This window comes from Mya arenaria, chromosome 8, assembly GCF_026914265.1.
Source record: "Mya arenaria isolate MELC-2E11 chromosome 8, ASM2691426v1".
Lineage (NCBI taxonomy): Eukaryota > Metazoa > Mollusca > Bivalvia > Myida > Myidae > Mya > Mya arenaria.
In genome coordinates, this window is record NC_069129.1 from 47,488,237 (window position 1) to 47,515,329 (window position 27,093).

The 27,093-nt window shown below is 32.8% G+C and overlaps 1 protein-coding gene across 1 annotated transcript; it reads right to left on the reverse strand.

Moving 5' to 3' along the window:
• Positions 1 to 10,329: 10,329 nt before the first annotated feature.
• On the reverse strand, positions 10,330 to 22,124 carry LOC128244275 (uncharacterized). Its single transcript, XM_052962292.1, has 5 exons — positions 22,043 to 22,124; positions 18,014 to 18,268; positions 16,073 to 16,225; positions 12,254 to 12,486; positions 10,330 to 11,028 (listed from the first exon to the last, which is right to left on the reverse strand). The coding sequence occupies exons 2-5, from the start codon at positions 18,240 to 18,242 to the stop codon at positions 10,330 to 10,332; spliced, it is 1,314 nt and encodes a 437-aa protein (XP_052818252.1). The 5' UTR covers positions 18,243 to 18,268; positions 22,043 to 22,124.
• Between the last annotated feature and the right edge of the window lie 4,969 nt (positions 22,125 to 27,093).

Below are 27,093 nucleotides of genomic sequence, written 5' to 3' on the forward strand. Positions count from 1 at the left end.
AAAATAAACATTGAACAATTACTCGTGCACATTTGTAGTTTTGTATTGTTTGTATTCTAAGAACACAAGGGCAAAGGATTAGTATAAGAGTATATTAACCGAGTCTTAATAATGTGAACACAACAGTTTTATGTACCCGCTGATGCCATAAAGTCGGATACGATAGAATCTTAACGACAACGCGTTGTAGTGGCGCATGCCTGGAATGAACGATTATCTATTTATAAAATTTATAAAAGTTGACCTTTGTTCTTTCACTTCCGGTTTCGTAGTGTGTAAGTGCACAACTAGGAAATTGAGCGATTTGTCAGTATTGAAAATGTCTGGCTTATAGCTTTTATCACTTCCATTAAAAGCAGTCCATCGACAATGTCCCGTTACACAATGAGTTGTTATATTTTCTATATTAGATTAGATATTATACAGCATTTCCAATTTTAAGTTACATTTTAGCCATGACCATCGGTTGCAAAGATTTTTGCTTTAATTATAATATAAAATTTCAGTGGCATGTTTATGAGCCAAGCCCGTTAAAGGCTGCGAAAACCATATTGTTTATTACAACAATAAGAAAAAAAGATATCAATAACCATATCAGGTCAGCTTGGATTTTTATCATCTGAATATCAGTGTGTTTACAAATCTTGCTTAAGCAGTTTCATGGGTCTACCAGTTACGTTATTAAATAAACAAAGAGTCTTGCAGGTCAATGCTGGCAATGAACAGCAACCGATCAGCCAGAGTCATTTAGACGTCTCAAACAAATATCTTCACATCCGACTCAGCTTATTTCAGTGTCCTGAAATCAAGAGATGTTCCATGATATATGCTGCATAATCTTAAAGATGTAGGTCTGTATCTCTCTGCAAGCTATTCGCGGTTTGTAAGATTTTTGTTTAATATAGAAAAAGTGTTGTCGAACACGCGAATTATTCGTATGTTGTGATGCCATCTAGGCAATGCAGTTTAAAAGACATACACAAGTTTAAGAGTGCATCATAATTATTGCAAACTAATTGATTTATTTAACACATTTTAGTAGTTTCAATACGGATTGATATTACAGAGCCGAATGAATTAGTCGCTAATTTGCAATATGAATGTCACATTAAAGTACTGTTGGACATAATAGAAGTAAGGTGTTCAAGTAGCTATTGTTCGACTATGTAAGATGAAATAAAAATATAAGATATATAACAAGGAGCAAGTTGCGGTTACGATCTTAGTTCTATTTTGTATTTTGCTTACAGCGGTATGCAAAAGGAATATATAAAAGTGATTTAAGATGTTTTCCAATCCATTAATAATCATATTTATGTTTGGTACATTTTGTCTGTAAAACATTCAAAACATATTGTTTAATCTAATGGTCGAGGTACGCTATGTCCTCAGACAACGACTATCCAGGATTAAAATATAAAAAAATAGTTCATACTATATATTGTCCATTATGGTACTATATTATCAATTGAAACTACAAGGACATGACAAGAAGCAAGTTACAGCGTTCTTGTGCTACTAACATATGAAAAGGAAAGGAACAACACCAACAATACGTGTGCATGACTCACAGTCAACTATTTGCTATAGCAATCCAATAGTCTACGTGACAAAATGCAATGTCAACATGTTTATGTTCTTGTGGATACTCAAGTTGCATCCAATTTATCTATACACCTCGAATCTTTGAAAAGTTTAAGCAGTAACTATTTAATCTTTCTTAACATCACTTTTATAGCATCCTATATACCAAATATATGTTCCAATTGATAAACAGCTGCTTTGATGAAAATTGAATGAAATGTGACTCTCTTTAGAATGATTGTTTCTGATTAGTACGGAATTATGGACATATTAAAATAATTTTTTTTGTAAAATCTTTTATCAATAGTTTTATTGGTTTATAAGTAGAATTCAATTAGATTCACGAGTATTTTATTATCTCGCTCAAAATATTATATTTTAACAAAGGAAAACCTGGTCAAGAAGACGTTTATCAATAAAACGGATATTATGTCAAAACACATAACAAAAACTTATAATAATTTTAAGAGAAGTGAAATCATGAACACCTTCGCATCAGTTTATATCATGCGCGACGTAATATAACGATTTTGGAGTATTGAAAAACGTAGTATTTAACATGTTGCAAGTTCAGCCGCATATAATTAAGACAATCCAACGTGACCAGGTTTGTATGCTTATACCAGTTCTATTCCCATGCCAATTGCAAAAGTATGATAGTTTGGGAACAATAAATAAATTCGACAGTTAAAACCGAGTCAGCCTTAATGATTAATGCAGATCAAGTAACATCAAATATATAATTGTCTAAAACTCCTATGGTGTTTGTGTTAGCATTTGCGAATACGCGGAGTTACAGAAGTAGACATTTAGATAATACGAAGAACTCAATCGCTCCATGTTAAAACCCCATCACTCTCCAAAACAACTTGAACGATCATACTTTGTATTGAACATACAAACGATATTTTTATGCTTTCTTAAATTGAAACTACAACGTCAAAAAAGTTATAAAAAAGTAACTTAAATGATTACGTTCACTAAACAGTAATAAATGTGTTGCAATGGAAATATCATTTTTGTGATTTGGTAGGTCTATAATTTCTTTGATTGATTGTTCTCAACACCAAACGGAGGTAAGGGAGGTTTGATCATCGCTAGAATCTCACCACCGGTGTTCAGTTTACTACTTAAGGAGGAGACCTGATTATCAAAAGGGCGCACGTATTTTGTATCCAAAGTCTGTCTTGAAAAATTATGTTCTTTGCAGCCTGTTCTCAACCTCGTTACCACTATCGCTATCCGAGAAAACTAAAGAATGGTCGAAAAAATAAAGCCCATTTGTGGGTCGGTATTGTCGTTTTCGGTCAGTTTTCATAATTATTTCTTTTAACATATTGATCGAATTCTGCTCCTCATCCATTATTCATCACAGTACTTGACGGTTCCAATCGATTGAAGTACATTTTACAGCACTCATGTGTTTCCTCGGCTTAAATGGGTCATCATTTAGCTAACCATATTCAAGCGCTGCCCTAATGTCGTTCAGTCTTTGTATGAGCTTTTCGCGGTCACTTCTGTACTGGGAATCAGAATCCGCTCTAAATAGATCTTCTTCTTCACCCTCTGTAAACCCAGATAGTTTGTTATTACTTCCATTGCAATATTTTCATTTCGAGCCCCTGTCATAGTTGCATATCGTCGATGTTTAGGATTTTGTGCATTTCAACGTGCGGACACTCGTGATGTAACATTCCGTTTGTGTAATGAATAATCTCGACGTCCTCAAGTAAAGTAGACTATATAAAGGTTATTCTACGAGAGAAAATAAAAAATGAAGTATAAGAACAAAATATCAGTAGAAAATAGAAGTGAAAAATGAATTATAATTGCTTGATTTTTATCTCAACATATGACTTATGTTATTTATAAAAACATGTCTCACATATGCTATGATATATGTTTTAAGGTTTGGTCTATTTTATGAACATAACTATAGCATAAGTATTGACCTTTGGTCCAACCTTTTCAAATCGTTTTGATTCCATTGTTACAGAGCCATGCTCTTACCTCCAAATACAATTCTATGTTTTTATTTGTAGACCAATGTGAAACGAACATTATTAACCTTTTTGCCTGTTGATATTGCAGAACGTTACTGACTATATTTTGTAGAGCGAATCTGCAAAAGTTTCAATTGAATGAGTTTGAAGGTAAAATTTTATTTTATTAATACACATTTTTTATTATTTACAAATCGTTTCAGAATCAAGAACTAACATAGCAAACGTGTATAAATCTGTGAATTTGATATACGAATTCAAGATTTGCTTCTTTATGATATCAATGAGAAGTACATACAGACACGGTAGAAGAACAAACAATCGATTTCCTGACAGCTAACTGTTTGAAAGTGATTGCTTCTTCGATTATCACGATCAGTTTCACTGAACGAATTAATTATTGAACACTACGTTGTATTTGCTTGACAGCAGATAACTATTGTTTTAAAACACGCTGAAATAATCCGTTGTCTGGTGAATCTATTTAACGGTATAAATATATTATTCAGTACCACAAAAATGATAACTAGTTAAAGAAAAATTTATTGAATTTTCGATTTATTGACGCATATTATCAAACATTGTGACAACATTAAAAAGAATGCGAAGTAAGCATTTGAACAGTTTGCTTTAAACATGCAAGGCATGGAAACTCGTTAAGTACTTTGCTGTGTGCACATAAATGTAACAACAACTTTTACAACTACATGAACTATGCATTGACTGACAAGGGTTGCATTTAACTATATTTATTTCTTTGTTTAAACGTGCGGTACAGAATATCACTCGAAACATTGTCACGTTTTTGAACATTTACGACTCCATCAACTATTTAGAATTCTTATTACATTAGCATATTTTATACAGTTGTATTTTCACATGTTTAAGATACACAATATCAATCGCATATCCAATCAAGGCTCGGAAACTACCACTCTGAAGAGACCAGGAAAAGGCCATTCAATGTATTTACTGAGTCTGAAGTACGGAAAACTTGCAGATTGATTTGCAATTTTGTATTATGTGCATTCTAAATACAGCAACGCTTAAATAACTGATATAGAGACAAGGACAAATGAATCACAAAACAACACACACGTGTATACAATACCAATAATACAAACCGAGCTTAAGCGCAGTGAAGACGATGTCTATGTAGACGACAAGTGTAAACTTTATTGCCTTTGTGTCAGTGAACAAATGAAGGCGGGCATGCCAGAAATGAAAACAGATCAGTATGGGCTCAATAATTCTACTTTCGATTTCGTAGCCTAGGAAATTGAGCGTTATTTTCAATATTGAAAATGTCAGGCGTGTAACCATTATCACTTAAATTGAAATTGCAGTCACTGTTTCTACAATGTAACGATACACTTTATCGTTCTTCATCGAAGCAAAATGACTTTCAATTGCATTTGATTTTTTAAGCCGACTTATTTAACTATATTATAACTGATATGAAACAGCAATTTCTAATTCTAATGTACATAGGTACTTTTCAGTCAAAAACGTTGGTTAGAGGAGTTTGGCGTTGGCAATGTTATAGAACTTCAATGGCAAGTAAAGAAGCAAAACAGCTATAGGGTATGCATAAATGCTGCAAATATATATTTTTATCACAAAAATAAGGAAGATAAAAATTTCCAACAGAATCTGCAACAGGACAACTTTCATTTGGAAATGATTGTATTTACAAAATTGTTTGAAGCATTTCCATGAGTTTTCCAATATCCTAAAGGATATCGAATAAACAATAGGTCTACGATTGGCATTGCTGGCACTTAATTAACAGCTACAAATGAACCAGTGTCATTTAGACGTCTCAAATAAACATCCGTCTTAACATAAGTCAAAGCTAATTCAGGTGACGGTAAAAAAAGAGTTTTTTCTTGTCTTATCCCGAAGATGTAATTCTGTATTTCTCTGTAAGCACTTCGTGGCGTTTCATAGAGGTAAAAAGTATCCTACTTAATTGAAAAAGAGTTAATCAAAACACGTATACATGCAATCTGTATCCCTTGTCGGAACTGTAATTTAAATGTAGATCAGGATTGATGAAATCGAACTCCCATTAAAAACATTATTAATAACATGTTTGTAGTTTAAATGCGCTTTTAAGTTACAAAACCAAGTGAATGAATTAACAGTTACTAATTGGCAAAATGGATGGCACATTGGAATACTGTTACAATAGTAACGAAGTCATCCAGTAACATTTGTTTATCTATGCAAAGTATAATCCAAACATAATTATATAAGAAGGGGCAAATTTCGATTACTATCTTAATTCAATTACTCAGTATTTGACTTACAGCATTTGCTTCATTTTTATCATTTATTATACTCTGATGACATTATTCTTTCTAGCAATTGTACGGAATTTCTGCTTGACCATGTTCCTTTAAACTGTAAATTATAATTGGTCACGTAGTTTCCAATCATTTTTAAAGGTAACTTTCTTTTTGTAAAATAACAACAATGTGTTCCATACCTGGGACCTAAGAAGGTAGCTTTTAATCTTTCAGAGTTAAACCTTACCAATCAGAGATCATTTTACTACATATATCAGCAGAACTTTTAAAACAGGAACTGCATGAAAGGAAATGAAAATGTTATCAGAACGAGTCAAGTAAATATACAATAACACCGGTATTTTCTTTATGGAATTAAGCTAGTCCATAATTTTATATCATATTGTTTTCAAAATGTGTGAGATGTCTTGAAATATAATAGAAGAAGAGTCAGACCTGCTTTTAATGAATAATCGGGTTGAAAAAATTTGATGCAATTGTTGTAGACTACTACAAAAATCAGTGAGACATTTCCAGGTCATTTAATGCCATTTTTTATTTCTTCCATCAATAAAACAAGAACAATTGATGAAGACCAAATGAAATTCTGGTTATTTTGGCAGTTATGTGTCCATATATATATCTCTTAAACCCCTCTTGAAATCCATTTACAAATACGACAATCTATGAAGGCTAAATATGTGCTCTAAGGACATATTTTAAGTAAATGTCAAATGTCACAAATATATTATATATTATTGTTATGTTCAGTTTAAAAACACTTTACCTGCCAAAAATGTTTTTTCGATTTGTTATATGTGGCTCTATGCATGAACGGTCTACGAGCTAAGTATGGTTTGGGTAGCCACCGTAGAAGTCAATGAATTAAAACATGACATAGTGGTGGTAACAGTGAAGTCACAGGACACGCACGAGTCACTTCCAGTGTTATTTTGAATGCCAGCGCATCCTGCTAGTTACACAGGATGTTTGGAATTTAATTATAATGAATTCATATCATCAAATATGTAAAAGTATTACTAGATTTAGTAGCAAAAAAATCACCATTGCGACAATAAACGAACGTCTAGTTTAATGGCGAAAACACAATATGGCGTTAGACAACGAAACGAATTATTTATGTTTTTTAAATTTCAAACTCTAAATTGTCAGAATTGTGCAATCAAATGCAATTTAAGGGACATGTCAAGAAGCAAGAAAACAATGTTTTTCAAGTATTTTTCAACCTTTAGAAGTAATAGTTGGTTCACTTGTCGACCAAGACCATGTTTCAATTTGTTGGTACTATTTATGTCTCATGATGCAGCATGCGGTCATGTCATGGGAAATCATTTCATCAATATTTATGAAGTGATGCTTGAGGTCTTTAGATTTGGAATATAAATAAGATTAATATGTTTAAGAACTGTTCAGTGTGCCCAATAATGTCACTATAGTATCTTTTTGATGATCTTTTTGATCATGATTCCTCAATGATATATCCATTGTGGAGTTTTTGTCGGATACATCAAAGACAGGTTAAAGGAAAACTTTAATTTGCGCATTCCCTCAATGAATAGCGTGGATTGACCTCATTGAAGACTATTTAACCCCTATCGTTCCATTTAAAGTCCAAAACCTCGGGGAACCATATCATTTTGTCCTTTGGATATTTATTAGTTTGTGCGCATTCATAGGAATCAGTCGTCATGCAGTGAACTTGTTTGCCAAGCTGGTATTGGTTTCTAGTATCCGGTGTTGAAATCATTTCAATATTGAACATTTGTATTCAGGCATAACAGAGCTTTAAGCTTGCTGTTCACAAAAAAATATTCACGAACCCGGCTTTAGTTATTAGAATGATTAATTTTTCAAAGCGACGAATAGTCATATATAATAGAAAATGAATAGTGTTGATTAAGTTGATAATAAAAGTCTTGTATATATAAAATTATTGATAAGGTACTGATCAATTGCGATTCGAAACTAATGAAAATATAAAGCAACAACATAAAACAAAACTTAATTATACATGCAATTAGGAATTATAATCGCAGCTTCAATGTCCTGGAAGTTTGTGGACTAATATACAGTAAACATATTGTGTATTAACGTTTATTGAAATGTTAAACACATTTCAAGAAATAATCAAGAACTCATAAAATTATCTTTATTTGTCAAACAAGCTCTTGAGTGTTAGAAGATCAACTTTGAATATTGATTTAGATAATATTTTTGTTCATCCTCACCTGATTTGAATACATACTATTAGTTGTTTATCATAGTGTATAATATTAGTTGTTTATCATAGTGTATACTATTAGTTGTTTATCATAGTGTATAATATTAGTTGTTTATCATAGTGTATACTATTAGTTGTTTATCATAGTGTATAATATTAGTTGTTTATCATACTGTATATTATTAGTTGTTTATCATACTGTATACTATTAGTCATTCTATTTGTTTGGTTACTTTTTATTCATTTGTAGTTAAGAAAATGATGTACTATGTACTTGTCTAAATGAATTATCTGTTCTGTTCTGTCATGTTCATGATGAGTGCTTCTTTTTCATAGGGTTTCAATCGGAATGAGAGGTTTTCTATATTTTTAATAACAGTTTTGTGAGCTGATGATAAGAAGTGACCGTACTTGCCTCACTTAAAGCAACTAATCAAACACAAAGTCGATACTGTGCTCAAATTACGCGCTAATGTACCTTGCTTGTTCCAGGTATTATAAAAAAGACTTGGCTTGCAATGCAAACAAAAGTATTAAAAGTAACCAGGTAATGGAAGTATTTTGACGGATAGTATAGACAAAATGACGTAAGTGAAACATTTTCCAGAACAAAATTGGTTACGGTCTCTTGTAACGTCACATCTCGGTTTATTAAGAAAAAACATCAAGTGTCGTTCGTTTTGAATTATTTAGAAATATATGTTTTGGTAAAGTCAATGAAAAACATATATAACGTACGTAATATCTGCTTCAAGAATATGTCTCAATATATTTTAGACAATATGTGATAACCAAAAAAGTATTTTATCTAATTTCAAAATTTATTTCAGCACGAAGGTTCAATGCACGTGTCATATGTTATTTGTAATTGTACTTGAACTTTGTGTTTTTTGTTGTGCTTCTTAACAACGTCATCTTCATATTATGGGTGATAAACATCTCCTTTTATGTATTTATATTAAACAGTACAAATACCTTGCAATATCATTTCATTATTCATCGCACATAGCACAGTTTCCATTCACAATTAAAACCAATACACCCTATATATTCTATTTTATTATTTACTAAAAAAACGGAATACAATATTTGCTGCTTTGTCTGTGAGATACTCTTGTTTAAATGCCAGTTTTACAGGAGTAAATTCTTTTTTGTTTAACAGTTCTAGTTGCTTCTACTAGGCGACAAAGATTAATTAAACTTGATTTTAAACACTATTTCTAATGAATTGGCTGCTGGTCCCTGTGGTTTTCATTATATTAAATGTCAAAGATATAACTGTTTAAAACACCCACTCGTAGTACTATGTAATCAAAAAGACATACTCGTCAACAACAAGCCTCATTCAACGTGCTTTCTTAAGTGCCTGAACATAACGATTGTAATTATGCAGCAAAACTGCCATATCCGGTGGCAATGTTGGAGACATGTTGAGGAGATTAAATCATAGATTAGAATTTGCTGTCCAACAGTCTCATATCTTTGTCCATATGTCCTGAAGGAACTATTAAGTAATCGATTCCATCGTATAAACAGTTATTGTCGTCATCCGACGCCCATCATCCTGGCCATTATATATCAAGAAAGATTCCTGAAAACATTTTCCGGAATGTATTATTCTGCTAGCTGATCTCTTAGAGAGTATCTTGTTGATGTGTATAGTTGGTGTCATATTTGAATCGGTACTTTTACTAGGCAAATATGAATATATGTTTATTCAATGCTTTTCTATATGCTTATATAAAACTGATGGCCGAAACGGATGTTGCAGTAACATCAGGTAAAAAAGTAAGTTAACAGATATAAACTATGTATGATGCGATATTTGACACTTGAAACCAAGCCCAGTCATCAAACATAGTTTTTTTTTGCTAAACAGGTTTATTTTATTTTCAATTAAAAAAAAGATTCCCCCTCACCTATGAATAGTCCAACATTAGCCGTTCATTACATACAAAAGAAGGTACATTGTGTAGGCAACATTACTAAATTATATTTTCTAGTATATGTTTTCGTATATACATGTAAACGTCAGTCACAAATAATACGAACAATAATGATAACACTTGTTTTCATAGAAACGAAACTGTCTGGAAATCTTACAATTAAAGAACCACCATGAATGATAACGGCAACAGGGCAGCAATTAGTGTGTTGAAATGGACATATTATTGTTGTGATTGTGTTTGTCAAAAGCACTTTGATTTTTCTAAACACCATACGGAGGTGGAGGCGGTTGGATCATCGCTAGCATTTCACTACTTGTGTTCAATTTAATTGCTTTAACATCAGATATGTGATCATCAAAAGGACGCACGTATTTTGTTTTCAAAGACTGTCTTGAGAAATCGTGCACTCTTTGAAGTCTGTTCTCATCCTCGTTACCACTATCACTATCCGAGAACACTAAAGAATGTTCGGAGAAATAAAGGCCACTTGAGTGGGGTCTTGTCGCATTTGAATTGCTGTTGAAGTCGACTCGTGTATCACTTTGCGCGGCTCCAGTAAATGTTGTCACTCCACCTCTATTATTTATCATTGACCTAGATGTTCCCGATCCATTTGAGTACGTTTTGACTGTAACAACATGCGTTGGCTTCTTCGATTTAAATTGATCATCCTTCAACATACCGGCTTTGTCAACCGCTAACGTACTGTTGTTTAGAGTTTGTATGAGCTTTTCGCGATCACTTCTACACTGTGAGTCAGATTCCGCTCTTAAAAGGTCTTCATCTTCACCCTCCTCTGTAGACCCGGGCAGTTTATTATTACTTTCATTGAAAGATTGTCGTTTTGAGCCCCTGTCATAGTTGGTGTGGGGATTTTTATCGATGTTTGGGACTTCGTTCATTTCAACGTGCGGGCATTCGTGATGTACCATTCCGTTTGCAGGAATTGTGACGTCGTCCTGTAGAAAAATACAACATTTGAATATTTCTTCTACGTAAGAAATTTAAGAATGTACAGTGACAGAAATATATAAGAGGGCATAACAAATAAACATAACTTGAAATACTAGGTTTCATTTCTTAGCACATGATGAATGCTTTATATAACATTGTTTCGCATGAACCATAGCGTTTTAAGAGATGAAAAATGAAGGGAATGAAAATTAAGCCGATTCTTTTTGGTCAACAAATTAATTCAGCCACTAAATATGTGCATATATTAAGGTTGTACAGAAAATCCAAGAACTCCTTCGGTGTGAGCCTTCAATTTAAGCACTTCTATCTTTCAAAGATCGTTAAAAATATAAAAGTATTAACAACGTGGAAGTGACATATATTAACACATTATTTCCAAATCACATCGTTTAAAGAATCTCTTGGCAAATATATCCTAACCCGTTACATTCACATACTAACTGATTAATTTGCCGCTTGGGAATATCGATAACATGTATCATAAAGTCATGGCTGACGAATAAACAAACAATTTCCCAGCCATCTGTTTGAACGTGATTTATCCTGTAAAAACCACGATCGTTTTCACTGAACCCATTAATTATTGAAAACGCTACCTTAAATATGCTTGAGAGCAAATCAATATAGTTTCAAAACATAGGAGTATCCGTATTCAGGTGAATCTATATATATATATATCACGTATCAGTATCACACCGTTTCTCAAGGCCACCAAGAAGACATGTACATTTTCAGTTTATGAAACATAGAAAGGAAAAACAAGAAACTGATGTACATCTACGGAACAAAGCTAAATATTTTCAGAACTACCATCATTTGATAGTATGTATAGCATCCGGCTCAATTTTCATAAACTGCCTACCCGGCAGGGCAAATAAGCAAAGTGATGAGGAAATACACGTATAATATAAAATACAATTGCGGGTTACACATATAAAAATGATAAAACAGAAAAGCATCGAAATATACATTTGTGAGTTAAGTACTGCGTAGAACGTTTCCATGTTAATGATTTCTTAAAACATTTAATAACTGTTTTAACTAGAAAGCTATAGATATATGTATGTGTATGCTTAATTAAACATTTGTTATTTTAAAGACATACTTTTGTGGAAACCTATCTGCACAATGACGCAGAACATTAAGTCAATTTTGAACATAATGATTGACAACTATCTCATATGATAAACTAAGGAAAACGAGGGTTACCAAATCATAGTTCTTGTTGCCAGCTCGCTGGAGACACGCGGTTGCCATGATGATGACGATGCCGCCACAAAGAAGAGCCAGGATTACAATGCCGCTCATAGCCCAGCTGGATAGGTGTTCAAGGCCCGTGGGACAGTCTGAGTGGTCCCCGCACGGGTTCCGGTCATTGCACACGATGTCATGCGCAATGCACCGCTCGTTGTTGCACTTCCGCTCAGTTGTACGACAGGATCCTGAAATGTTGAAATGAGTCGTTGATTTTCTTAAGTTGAAAATATATGAACATCTTACAATTGATTGAGTAAGAATGGGTCGTTGATTTCCTTAAATAAAATAAAACAAAAACCAAACAACAGCTTTCAAATGATTGATAAATAAGTTAAATAGGTAAAACAGAATACTGAGCAGAAAACTGCAAAAATAAATTATTCTTTGTTGAAAGATTGAGTCTTTAGACTTGTCGATTAAAATGTGCTTTTTGATTTCGTTTTTAACTTAATTAAATAATGTCGATATGAAACGAAGTTATTCATGACATGTAGATCTAATGATTTTATTTTTCCCTTTTCCCTTTGATAACAATTCTAAACCAACCATGACAGAATTTAAAGAAAGAACTTAATATTGCGTTACAGAATAAACATAGGAACCAATTGACCTTGTGCACAGCCGCAACAGAATGGAATACTAATTAATTGGTATTGTTGCTCGATTTATATACGCTTTTTAATTTTAATCAGCAATACATCATTTTTCATATAAAATAACACACATGGTAATATATATAGTACACTTTACTATAGTAATATATGAGTGCGATTATTGCATAATTGTCCGACGAATACGAGCACGTACAACACTGAGAAGGAACAAAAAAGGTCGACTAGTAGGCAAAAATGACACTAGCGAAACTTTGAAGGGGATTCAACAAAACTATCGATGAAAGAAAAAGTGAAATTAGTTTTAACAGTTAAAGACATACCATGTTGCAGTAACGTGTGCTATCGTATTATACATGTTACATATTCACATAAAGCAGTGAAAGGAAGTGTTTTATTTTACTTATTATGCTGAAAAATGTAAATTAATCCATCCAAATGTCTAGGGTCATTCACACAGAGACTCTTATGAAACAATTCCTAGACTTAATCGTCCCTACTTGTACTCACATAATGAAATGAATAACTTAATCATCCGACATAAACAAGAAATAATGAGATAATCATTAATGGAAGAATGGAAATTATTCACGTCTCGCGAAAACACGTAGAAAATGTATGCATTTAAATATCCAATTATACGTTACTTTTCAAAAGCTGTCGTCATTCAAAACTTATTATTTGTTTCTTATTGTTTTACTTTTAGACCTCTCTGCTAAGCAAACCCTAGATAGTTTCAAAGTTTATTTTGCAAATTCGGTTCAAGCATTTTGGTTGATAATTGCTGAAGTGGGAAGAATACTTGCTCTCGGGCAATTATTCTTCCTAATTTGGCAATTACCAACCAAAGCCATGGTCAACAGTGTATTCATCTCTAAATAACTATAAAAAATCACAAACGCGAGACTGAACATGACCCTTTAAACATTTGAAATATCTTATTGTTTCATGTTTTTGGAATTTCATGAGAGTAAACGGAGCACCTTAGTCAAGACTTCGTGCCATTAAACGTGTTTAATGATGTAACGCAGACTTTCGCAAACTATCCCGTTGAACAAACGAACATCACAAATAAATGTCCCAGTAAAATATTTTGGCTGAACTTGGTAAGACAAATTGATATCATAAGTCACAATTATTTCCTCTCAAAGCGACATCGTTATATATTATCATGACTTTATTACATTGTCAAATACATATCTGTTCCCAACTGGCAACAGTTAATTTCTATATTCAGCTTATTCCAGAATTGTCGTTCATTGGGGATGCGAACATTATCTGTTGCTAACTATTTGACGTCCCAACAGTCACATCAGTACACAGACAAAATCACATACTGGGGCCAGGGTATTTCAATTAATCAGAGTATTCATTACTATTGCCATAAATCATATGCTCAGACAACGCTAGATGACTTCTTGTGCAAATACAAGGCAGGGGGTGAATTGTATATAGAGAAACATGTCATTAACAAGAGGGCCCTATTTCGGCGTCATGGTTGCATGTAAATTATCAAGTGTAGGCTTCTAAGCTGAATTCCATTTCTTGTCAGTATTGCAGAGAGTTGTATAATACAAGTGTTTGTTTAAATTGTTTGTGTGTGCTTTAATATTCTAAACCAACCATGACAGAATTTAAGGAAAAAACTTGCGCTACAGAATAAACATTGGAACCAATTGACATTGTGAAAAAAATGAAATAATTATACTCTTTTAAGTGTAGCTAAGAGGAGTAGACATGGTGCTTTCATTTGATTATGTATATTATCTACAATAAGGATAACTTGATAAGGTTTGTTTGTCTTGAAGATGCAAATAAAAAATTCTTATAACTCTTGAAGAAAAAAAACAGTAATAATATTTTTAAGTAATGAAGATAAAACAGGACCTCCCAGCCTACGAAGTACATGTTTCAAGACAACAAAGCAATAAACCAGGATTGTTGTGTTGCCTAGGTTTTCCTTTTATGAATTAAAGTACAAAGCCATCGGCGGTTTTCGTTGATTGGGTAGTATATGCGCATCAAAAGTTAAATTATTAAGAAACTAGAATCCTGCAATATTACACCCAAATACTCCAATCCAATCGACCTACAACGTCTTGTTCAACCCAGAAATATATCACCATTAACGATTCAACTATTCAACAGCTTCTTACAACAGGATTTAAACATTTGTGTACGGATCAGTATTTAAGATTGTTCCACACGTATTAAAAATACCACCTATTGCTGTGGATAGAAATTGATTTGAATAAAACGCTAACAAAAAGCCCCTTTGTAAAAGTGGCTTCATTCTCAAACACACATAACATGTCAGAACGATATATGGGGTACGTACTACCGTGGCATACACCGGCAATAACAACAAAGAAAATACATATCGGAGCGCCAAACCGTGTGAGGTTGGTGCAATTTTTCTTTGAGAACTTAAAATTAATGGAAACATTGTGAATAATCTGATCTTTTTATCATCCAAAATCCATCGCCAAAGTTATTTTATTTACCTCATTCATGGCAGGCATTGAATTCGCTAAGCATGTAGTTTACTGCAACTCTTGAATTTTTCCAGTATTTTATTCATTGTGACATCGGAAATAAATAATATTTATTATGTAAAATAAGAATTTGAGCAGATGGTCTTATCCAATCCCAACATGAAGTGTATTAAAACTCTTATAGTTCTCTACTGTGTGCACAAACGTGGACCAAGATTTATAACGACAGTATGAATTTGCTATTTGCTAAAGTGTTTGAATAGGGATCGCTAGCGTCAATACCTGTTTTAGATGTTTCCGTTTCTTTGTTTGAAAGAGCTGTATAAAACATGACTTGAACATTTGTTCATCATTTTATTTTTAAAAGTCTTATTTAAGTATATCGAATATTACATACTGTGTTAACATAATGTATACATTTGTATTGGCAATGTTCAAGATGCACATTATAAATAGCAGTCTCAATTAAAGGCAGGAAACTGCACCTTTGAATAAAGGGTAAATAATGAATACACCATTGAAAGTATACACCTAACCTATATGATCGAATACTAACATCCGCAGAATGGTATTGTTTGTATTTTAACAACAGCCATGGGTAAGATTTTGTATAAAAGCAAAGACAAATAAAAGAAATCATCGGACAGAAAAATAATAACACCAACCGAGTCTGAATGCTGTGAATACCAGTTTCACGTAGACGCGAATGCCGTAACCTCGGTTACGATAAAATCTTAACGACAAGGCGTTTCCTGTTGTGGCATACACTTTACTGCCTATCTCCACTTGCGTCCGGGAACAAATGTATGGGCGCATGCCTGAAATGATCAATCAGCAATGTTTCTAATTTGGCCTCAGTTATTTTATTTCCAGTTTCGTAGTCCCTAATTGCTAGTCGGGGAAACTGAGCGATTTGTAAATATTGTAAATGTCAGGCGTATGACCAATATCAATTAAATAAAAAAAAAACAGTCTGACACACTATTACATTTTTATCGATTCAAATAAAATTCTCTTGAAATTTTATTTGATGCGGATAGTGTATACGTTTATTACGACAATAAATACAAGAAGAAAAAAGAAGTCGCAACAGGACAGCTTTGAATTCCTCATTTAAATATCGGTGCATTCAAAAAATTGGTTGGAGCCTTTTTTACATTCCTCGAGTCATGTTAACAACACTGAGTAAACAAAGGTTATGCTTGTACTTAATTAACAGAAACAAATGACGTCATAAAGGCGTCTCAGAAATTCAACTATCCTAATAATATAATTATAATAAGCTGAGCTATTTCGAGCGCCTCGAAATTAAGATATGGTCCTTTTCTTATCCTTTATTATCTGGAATCTCCCTAGAAGCACTACGTGGCATTTTATCGAGGCATAGTGATTTTGAACTTATTTAAAGAGTATATTCAAACACGCGAAAAATTTGTATTTTGTTTCTTAATATTATCAGAGAAATGAAAATGTTTTTGAGCTTAACATTATTTTAAAAGTACATTTAATTGTAAGGAAGTTAAACTATTCAACAAATTAAAAAGTTTCAATATAAAATTAAATTACAGAACACAATGAAATAATCCACAGTTACTAATTGGCAAAATGGATATGACATTGAAATGAGGATGGAAATAAAAGCAACGACTCCTGCCAGTATAACAATAATGTCAACTGGTTTATGTGCAATGAAGTACAAATTGAAGATGCGTACATGTATTGGGTCTAAGAAGGAACAAATAAGATTATTATCTTAATACCAATTCCATTATCCAGAATTTGGCTTTGAACTATTGTCTCTTTAATCCTATTAATAATTCTCAGGTGCCAATATACTTACCAGCAATTAAAAGAGAGTTTCAACTTAAGGCTTCCAAGCCTTTCCTTTAAACACTCAGGTACATTTGTTAAATAAAAATGATAAGGTAGTCTCATGTTATTTTAGATAGTAAAAGCCATAAAAATGACGGCAATATATTCCATATTTTTTTAGAACTGAGGCGAAAGCTTTTCATTTATCAAGTGAAAATATTCCTGATTAGAGAACCTTTTTTTTAGATGTGATAGAGACTACGTTCGAAGACCTTGATAAACGTAAATCGACTTATATCAGAAATTGCATAAAAGGAACGAAAAATAAAATTAGAACAATTTTAGTACATAAAAAATAGCACCGTTATTGACTCTTGTGAAATCAAACAATTTAATGTCGTAATACCCAAATGTCAAGTTTTCAAGCTATATTATAATAATCTTAAAGATTGGAATAAAATAGTAAATTTAGCTCACTTTATTGCGGTTGTTATAGAATGCCTCGGAAATAAGTGCGCATTTTTAACGTCCATTTTCTGCCCTGTTAAAGTATTCCATTAATGAAACACGACCCGTTCATGACGACCAAATGCGATTTTGATTAATTTGGCAGTTAATGGTTTATCTATCGATCTATGAAATCTCTCAGAAAATTCAGCTGCAAAACACAACTTTATGAAGACTGAATGTGCGCTGTTTTAAGACATTTTTTCTGTACTTTATATGTGTCACCAAGAAATTATATATGTAACGTCTCTGTGTTTATGTCTCCTGTTTCGTTGACATCTCTTTACCTGTCAAAAATGTTTCGTAATTTCCATTGATGTCACGTGGCTCTATGCACGCGCGGTCCACGCGCTCAGTAAAGTTTTGGGAGCCAAGGAAGAGGTCTGTGAAATAGAACATGACGTGTCGGCCGTTTCCGGCAGTCACAGTGAAGTCGCAAGACACGCGGGAGTCACTTCCGGTGTTTGTGTGGATGGCAAGCTCCAGCTCCCCTTGTTGGATGCCCTGCGCCTCCATATCAACCTTCTCGTTACACAGCGTGTCTGTAAGATGGTCAAAATTAATTCATAACAAAAATGATATAGTTGTTCGTAACATGTTTACAAAAAACAACCTCACGGCATAAATGTTAACTTACAGGTCAAATGCGTAGGCACGATAATGCCTAAGACATCAGTAAAACAAGGACTTTACAAGATCCCTCACATATCAAACAATACGTTTTCAGACAAGTGCAACAAGGCAGATATATAGGGAATACTAGGTTAGTACCGTGAATGGAGGAAGTTTATCTGGAAAGGCGGGGGAATTTATCGGGTGAGCCGAAGGCGAACCCGATAAAATCAGCAGCCAAGCCAGATAAATTTTCTCCATCCACGGCACTAACCTTGTATTCTATTTATCCTGTTACTTTGTTTAATTAAACACTTTAATAACCTTAAGATTATTAAGTATCTTTAAAAGTAAGGGGGGGGGGGCAACTGTTTTTCACTGTATACGTCATCACACTCGGTATCCATTTTTAAATCGCCAACGAAATAGTTCTCGAAACGGTTCAACTTTTTTCAATACGTTTATATTCAAATTCATTGCACATTAATACGTCAATATCAATTCTAAGCATTTTTTAAACGTGCGTAAGCATGGATCAGTCTCCAAACATTATTTGCTAATGTAACAAATTATTCCGCAAGTCACAGAGTACAGTATACAGGTCAAGATTCAAGATCACGAGTGTTTACAAACAATCGCCACATATTAAATGGATTTAGTTCATGTTGATAGTACGAGTATCGTTGAATGCTGTTTCACAGTTTCCAGCATTTGCGGGATGGGTAAGATTTTCACCTCACATGTAGATTTTCAGGTCGATTGTTTTGCCAGTGTCGTAATTCTGCATAATGATGGGACTTTATGGGCAAGTGATTATTGAGGGCGGTTGTTGGTGGTCCATTGATAAGATATTGAAATAGTATTTGGGCTGTTCCTCTGACTTTGCAGAATATAGAAAAGAAGTTCGTTTTCGCGGTCACATGACCACCTGACTTTAGATAAACATCACGTGGTCTACTATCCTTATAAACTAAAATTTACACGGCACCTTGTTATTGAATCGATATGTATGCAAGTGACAGGATAAATTACATAAAAAGAAAAAGAGAAAAGCAGTGATTTGTTTTTTAAATCTGTAAATGGGCTCATTCAAATAATCACTATCTTAAACAAATGTGCACTAACCGTCATGGAGGCAGTATAACAGAGATAAGCCAACTGGCCAAAACATATGATGTGTATTGCAAAATATATTGAATGTTTTTCATTAAAAATCTTATTTCATGGTACCAGGATTTGACCAGTGGAAAAGGACAAAAAATACGCAGAAAACTGCGTAGCAAAGATAAGCAATCAAATATAACTAAGCAACCAATCAATCTTCAAGATTAAACGCAATGCAATTAATAAAGTTCACTCTTCATATTAAACACATTTTACATTTATCACCAGCTACTTGGTAAGAACTGGAATTGAAATGAAACTCTCAATGACTGTAGCACACTAAGTTATTAACATATTTTAAAATATCATAATGAAACAGTTGTTGCCATTAAAGACTGATGTGTAGTTATATCATAGTTTGAATTGATTAAAAATATAGCAATAATAATAATAATAATAATAATAATATAATAATAATAATAATAATAATAATAATAATAATAATAATAATAATACTTATAATAATAATAATAAATAATAAAAAGATATAAATAAAATCAAAACTAATAATAATAATAATAATAATAATAATAATAATAATAATAATAAAAGCAATTTAAAAAGTATGTAAAGCCTTTTCATTTTGTTTTAGAAGTTATTTCTTTACTATTGTTAGACTCGGTTTACGAAAAAAAGGTCTCAGTCAAAATACCATTTTAAGCAAAATAAATGTTTAATTAAAACGTAAAATTACATTATTTTTAAAATTTAGTTGACAAATGTCTTGAGAGAAAGTGGACAATACAAAAACTCTCTCTCTTCTCTTTAGTAAAAACAATATTAATGTATGATGACGTTTTTAAGCATTGGAAAACTAGGCTGTGGTACTTACATTTCTTAATTTCAGCGACAGATTGGTCAGAAAACCCAATGAGCAAACAAAAATCACTATGCCTCGATAAAATGCCACGTAGTGCTTCTAGGGAGATTCCAGATAATAAAGGATAAGAAAAGGACCATATCTTAATTTCGAGGCGCTCGAAATAGCTCAGCTTACTATAATTATATTATTAGGATAGTTGAATTTCTGAGACGCCTTTATGACGTCATTTGTTTCTGTTAATTAGCACACTCGGTATCCATTTTTAAATCGCCAACGAAATAGTTCTCAAAACGGTTCAACTTTTTTCAATACGTTTATATTCAAATTCATTGCACATTAATACGTCAATATCAATTCTAAGCATTTTTTTAAACGTGCGTAAGCATGGATCAGTCTCCAAACATTATCTGCTAATATAACAAATTATTCCGCAAGTCACAGAGTACAGTACACAGGTCAAGATTCAAGATCACGAGTGTTTACAAACAATCACCACATATTAAATAGATTTAGTTCATGTTGATAGTTTGAGTATCGTTGAATGCTGTTTCACAGTTTCCAGCATTTGCGGGATGGGTAAGATTTTCACATCACATGTAGATTTTCAGGTCGATTGTTTAGCCAGTGTCATTATTCTGCATAATGATGGGACTTTATGGGCAAGTGATTATTGAGGGCGGTTGTTGGTGGTCCATTGATAAGATATTGAAATAGTATTTGGGCTGTTCCTCTGACTTTGCAGAATATAGAAAAGAAGTTCGTTTTCGCGGTCACATGACCACCTGACTTTAGATAAACATCACGTGGTCTACTATCCTTATAAACTTAAATTTACACGGCACCTTGTTATTGAATCGATATGTATGCAAGTGACAGGATAAATTACATAAAAAGAAAAAGAGAAAAGCAGTGATTTGTTTTTTAAATCTGTAAATGGGCTCATTCAAATAATCACTATCTTAAACAAATGTGCACTAACCGTCATGGAGGCAGTATAACAGAGATAAGCCAACTGGCCAAAACATATGATGTGTATTGCAAAATATATTGAATGTTTTTCATTAAAAATCTTATTTCATGGTACCAGGATTTGACCAGTGGAAAAGGACAAAAAATACGCAGAAAACTGCGTAGCAAAGATAAGCAATCAAATATAACTAAGCAACCAATCCATCTTCAAGATTAAACGCAATGCAATTAATAAAGTTCACTCTTCATATTAAACACATTTTGCATTTATCACCAGCTACTTGGTAAGAACTAGAATTGAAATGAAACTCTCAATGACTGTAGCACACTAAGTTATTAACATATTTTAAAATATCATAATGAAACAGTTGTTGCCATTAAAGACTGATGTGTATAAAACAATAATAATAATAATAATAATAATAATAATAATAATAATAATAATAATAATAATAATAATAATAAAAGCAATTTAAAAAGTATGTAAAGCCTTTTCATTTTGTTTTAGAAGTTTTTTCTTTACTATTGTTAGACTCGGTTTACGAAAAAAAGGTCTCAGTCAAAATACCATTTTAAGCAAAATTAATGTTTAATTAAAACGTAAAATTACATTATTTTTAAAATTTAGTTGACAAATGTCTTGAGAGAAAGTGGACAATACAAAAACTCTCTCTCTTCTCTTTAGTAAAAACAATATTAATGTATGATGACGTTTTTAAGCATTGGAAAACTAGGCTGTGGTACTTACATTTCTTAATTTCAGCGACAGATTGGTCAGAAAACCCAATGAGCAAACAAAGTAGAAAGTAACTCCAAATAGTTGAATGTAATCCAAATCTAACTATATATTCCATCTTCTAACACAACAGATGTATTTCAATTAAAATTAAATTTTAATTGTCTAACACTTCAAATACTATTACGTAAGTTTTATATATACTGAATTATAATTCTGATTTGTCTCGTTATCTGCATAATACACTTTCAGTAGTTTATCCTAGTGTATTCCCTTCGTTCCCTTGTCGTCCATCACCATGCACCAACTTGTTGGTACTATTTATTCCAATACCAGCGCTGAGCATGCACACACTCAGTTTCTCAATACCACAATCCATTGGCCGATGGTTGACATTCCTACTTAAAACGAGGTGTGACTCCAGTATCTGTTGAAGCAGCATGCGCTTATGTCATCATCCAATAACTGTTCATAAATTGTCTTCAAGTGATGAATGAGTTTTTCGTTTCTAGACAACTGTTCAATGCGATTAAATTTCTAGTGATGAAAATATTTCGTTATGTTTTTTATACCTCATACTCCCTCAATAATATATCCACAGGGCAGAATTTATGTTTGATAAAATATTGATAGGTACCTAACTGGAAGTCTGAAATTCCGCGCTCTGCCAATGAATAGCGCAGATTGCTTATATTCAAGAGTATTAAACGCATACATCAATAATATGTACAACTAGATGTCCCCTGTCAAACAATTCAAAGAACAAATCTTCGGGGAACCGGATTCATTTTGTTCTCTGGATAATGCCTAGTTTGCTCGCATTCATATAAATCAGTGATCACGCAATGAACAGGTTCACCATATTGGTTTCTAATTTCAGATATTGGAATAATTCCAAAATAAACGTTATGTTAGGCACAATACTATCTTAGCTGATATACAAATAAAATAATGATGACAATGACTTTCGTAATAAAAATGATAATTCATTACTGTGAAAAAAACGCGTTATCAAAGAGGGTTAATTTGCCTTGGTTAAAAAACTCTAATTAAGAACAATAATTGGCAAAATGGCATATTATGAGCAAAACCGATGCAATACGAATGAAAATCTCTTAAAGCAAACCCTTTTAAAGCTAAAAGTACTTTGTACAAATGCAGTTTAATTTTCTCCTGAAATTAGTGATGGCTTTCAATCTACACATAATGAGTTGCTATATCGATTCGTTTTTATATGAACAAAGACTTTCAATTGAAACAATTGATTTGATGTTTTCGGGAATGTTTGGTGTAAAATCATAGTTGTATTGTTACATTGAAAACCAAATGGAAAATTACCATGAAAACTGGGAAAACCCCAACGAGCACATACGTTACTATGACCTCGTTTTGAGGTTCAATGCCTACCAGACACGAACAGAACCAAACAATGCACAATACAACATAATATCTAAAATATAGTTACCAATAAATGTTAGAGTCACCAATCTCATCATTAAAATATTCTATATGAATAACTAATCAATGCGATTCCTTCTTCTTTTCTTAATGTAAAAAAACGAGTAATAAGCATTAACTATTGAAATTTAACTTTTATTAATATGACAGCCATTTTGAATACACGCACTTGTATAAATGATAAATCTCTTCTTCAAAACTAAATGACACACGGTTGATATGATTTAATGAAATTCTGGCTTTATTTAATTTCTCATAATTACCGTTTCTTTCTCTTTCCTCGTCTATGTCATGGATTCAAACTGATTTATTTGTTTGGGTATGTCATTCAATCATTTACAAATTTTCAATCGATTTGCGCCGCATATTAAAATGATTTCGTACGCAATTCAATGTGAGAACTTTGTCAAAACTATTATGTTTCCTCACATTTACGTTTTATTTTAAATGTGATTAAAACGTGTTCATATCTATGAAATCGAAGTACATATAAAAATATCGTCTTGCCCATTTAACAATGTTAAGTCTATCTTTTTTTAAAAGGGCAATGGTAAGATTGAGCCATTTTCGGGTTTTTTAAGGGAATAAAAATGAAGTCGTGTTTTAATTTGTGTTGTTTTCGGTACAAAACCAGATTTAGAGGTTATTGCATTTGTTGAAATAGAAAAAATAAACGAGTAGTTTAGTATAATGTTGATTACGGGGAGCAGTGAAATGGGGCGGCCCTTGCCTACTTCCGGTGGATCTTTTCAAATACTGCAATGGACTGTTTGCCAAACAGGTTTATGCTTAAGCCAGACTTATGTTTTAATAACAGTTTGAACGTTTTGTTCAATCACAGTAAACACAATATTGCAAAAAGCAATTGGTTCGGTTGATTTGCTTAACAAAATCTTTCTCGTTCACTTCCAGTTAAGCAACATATCATTGTTTCTTAATTGTCCGTTTTGGAAGGATGTAACGCTCTTCTTTACATGCGTTACGTAAATGCTATTTACGTCGACCACATGTATGCTTTAGCTAGTATTTCCTTGAAGACATCGAAAGAATCGAGATTTATTCAAACAATCATGTCTTGTCACAAGTTATTTTCATTTACTGTAATACTTTGGCTGTATTACAAACATAGGTTTGACAATACCAATTTGTGATTTCGGTATTGTTCCCCCGGTGAATATCAACTCAACGATTTACGAGCTGTTTTTTTCATTTGTATATTAGAATTGATCTTGTAGTTTCTTGTTATTTCACATGGAAAAAGCGATTGGAAAATAACGACAATGAGTTCCATACCTATGGGAACTGAAGAGCCAGCTTTTAATCTATCAAAGTTTAAATCTTCCCGATTATAGATGATTTTACAAGTCTAAAATTCGTTACACAAAAATCAATGTATACAAGAAAAGCTTGAAAGGAGCGGACTATGATAATTTAATAGGAAAATGATATTCAATGATTAATTTCATTTCTAAGGTATGACTTTAGCAAGCGACCATATATGTAGGACTTTGTACTAGATAGACAAACACCAAGTCTATATGGTTCTCAAATTACCCGTCAATGCACCCTACATGTTCTAACACGACAAAGATTTGCTCAGCATCGTAAGCGAAATTATTAGGAGCAACCAGTTAACGCAAGTATTTTTGACGAATATAATTCTTTTTGGGGTAAAGTCAAATATTTATATCACCAGATAGGTTCCGGTCTCTTCCAACATCACAAAATGGGGTTAAAGTGTCGTACATTTTAAATGTTTTCGAAAAATATGTATGTGCATGGTTAATTAAATCAAAAACGTACTTAATTAGTGCATACAGAACATGTTTTAATACATTCAATGTTATATATGATAACCGGAAATGTATTATTTTAATTTCAAACTATATTTGACCACGGATTATATCTATATTCAAAATAAACTTTGCTATTTATACATTTATTGGTGTTTTCTTTTACATCTTTTACCTCTTCACATTTAGTATACGACGAAACAGACGACTTAAAACTTTTAAAATACCCTGTAAGACATTTCATAACTGACTTTAATTTGAAACTTGGGTCGTTCGAAACATCGGATTACTCGATGCTTTAATTCGGTCCCCAGCGTTATCGAGCGATCGCAGTTTAACTGTATGCGACACTCAAAAGGAACCTCACGAGTTCATTATGCGTATATTGTTATAGCTCTCTTATTTTAAACCTTACAGCGACTTATGTTCAATTAAACGAGATCATAGTATGGCTGCTTGGTTAGCCCATGTAGTTTACATTGCATGGTATCATGCAAGTCGTTATTGGTATGATTTATTCATGGACCTTCAATTAAAGGTATTAGTAACATGCTCTTCCTTAAATGTTGAAGTTGGTGTCACTATAACGGAGCATGCGAACATGTCGTCTTATACATGAGCCTGTGTAAGGACCAGGCAAAAAGTAATATATTCCGGAAAGTAATATTTAGACTCTGCCTGTATGCATAATGGGTTGTGCGATGGGCTTCAGCCGAATAAACGATGGAATCCATTACTCAAAGACTCCACGAGGAAATATGGACAAAGATATCAGTGCATCAGATGACAAAATATATTCTGTGATTTTATCTCCACAACAAGTCTCTATCATTGCCACCGGATATGACTGTTTTGCGTCAGCGACGTTGTTTTCATTGTTTGGTTGGGGGAATACGAAAACTTGTTAAAATATTCACGAGGGAAACGCAGTAATCTAACGGTACTTGCATATATAAAAGAATGTTCACCGGCAATCACCCGATCGGAAACATTGCAATTTGTTAATTGAACAGAGCAACAAAGTATGGAAATGCTATATCACCCATAATCAATACGAAATTGACACTAGTCATATAACTTATTGCAATAACATAATTCAGTTCTATTCGTTGTTATGACAACACGGTCTAGAAACAAATATATTGGACTTTTGCTTTCATTAGAGGTAAATTTTCGCCTCAAGAGGGCAGCGGATCCATTCATAAACGTTTCTTGCATCCATAATGAACTAGCAATTGTTAAGTTATGCACGAATATTAAGTAAGGAACGATTATATTCAGATAATATATTATTACGACATGATTGCTTTAAATGAACTACGCGTTATGAGATAGTTACGGACATATATGCCAAATTTGATTTGTCCTTATATGATTGTCATAGAACAAAAAAGTTGTATAGTTTAAAGATAAAAGCCTGCCTTGACCCAGTGCAATCGCACGTGTTACCCGCTGGGAATTTCAACGTGTTTACATCCTTATCACTAAACCATTCTCATGCTTTAAGGATTTTTCTCGACTGACTGTGTATGTTGTATTGTGTTGGGTCGGTGTTTAACTAAATGCAATCGTTGTACATTGGTGATAATGTGGGAATATGCCATTATAGCATTTTCCCTTATATGGTTCTCTCGGATAAATCCTTATCAGTATCATTTTAATAAACGAGAAATCTCATTTTCTTGTTTGAATTTGACCAAACACTTATTAATCAAAGCAAAGCCTGTCATAGTACATTGCTGAAATATAGAAAGCTGATAATTCTCTAGGCATACTCATATTTCCTCGTAGTGTAACTACCAACTTGACGGA

Coding starts and splice junctions, on each gene's coding strand:
- LOC128244275 (XM_052962292.1), bottom strand. CDS start 18,242: ATGGAGGCGCAGGGCATCCAACAAGGGGAGCTGGAGCTTGCCATCCAC. Junction 12,487..16,072: donor ATTCACAGCATTCAGACTCG/GTTGGTGTTATT, acceptor TCAACATTTCAG/GATCCTGTCGTACAACTGAG. Junction 11,029..12,253: donor GCAACAAGAACTATGATTTG/GTAACCCTCGTT, acceptor ATTTTTCTACAG/GACGACGTCACAATTCCTGC.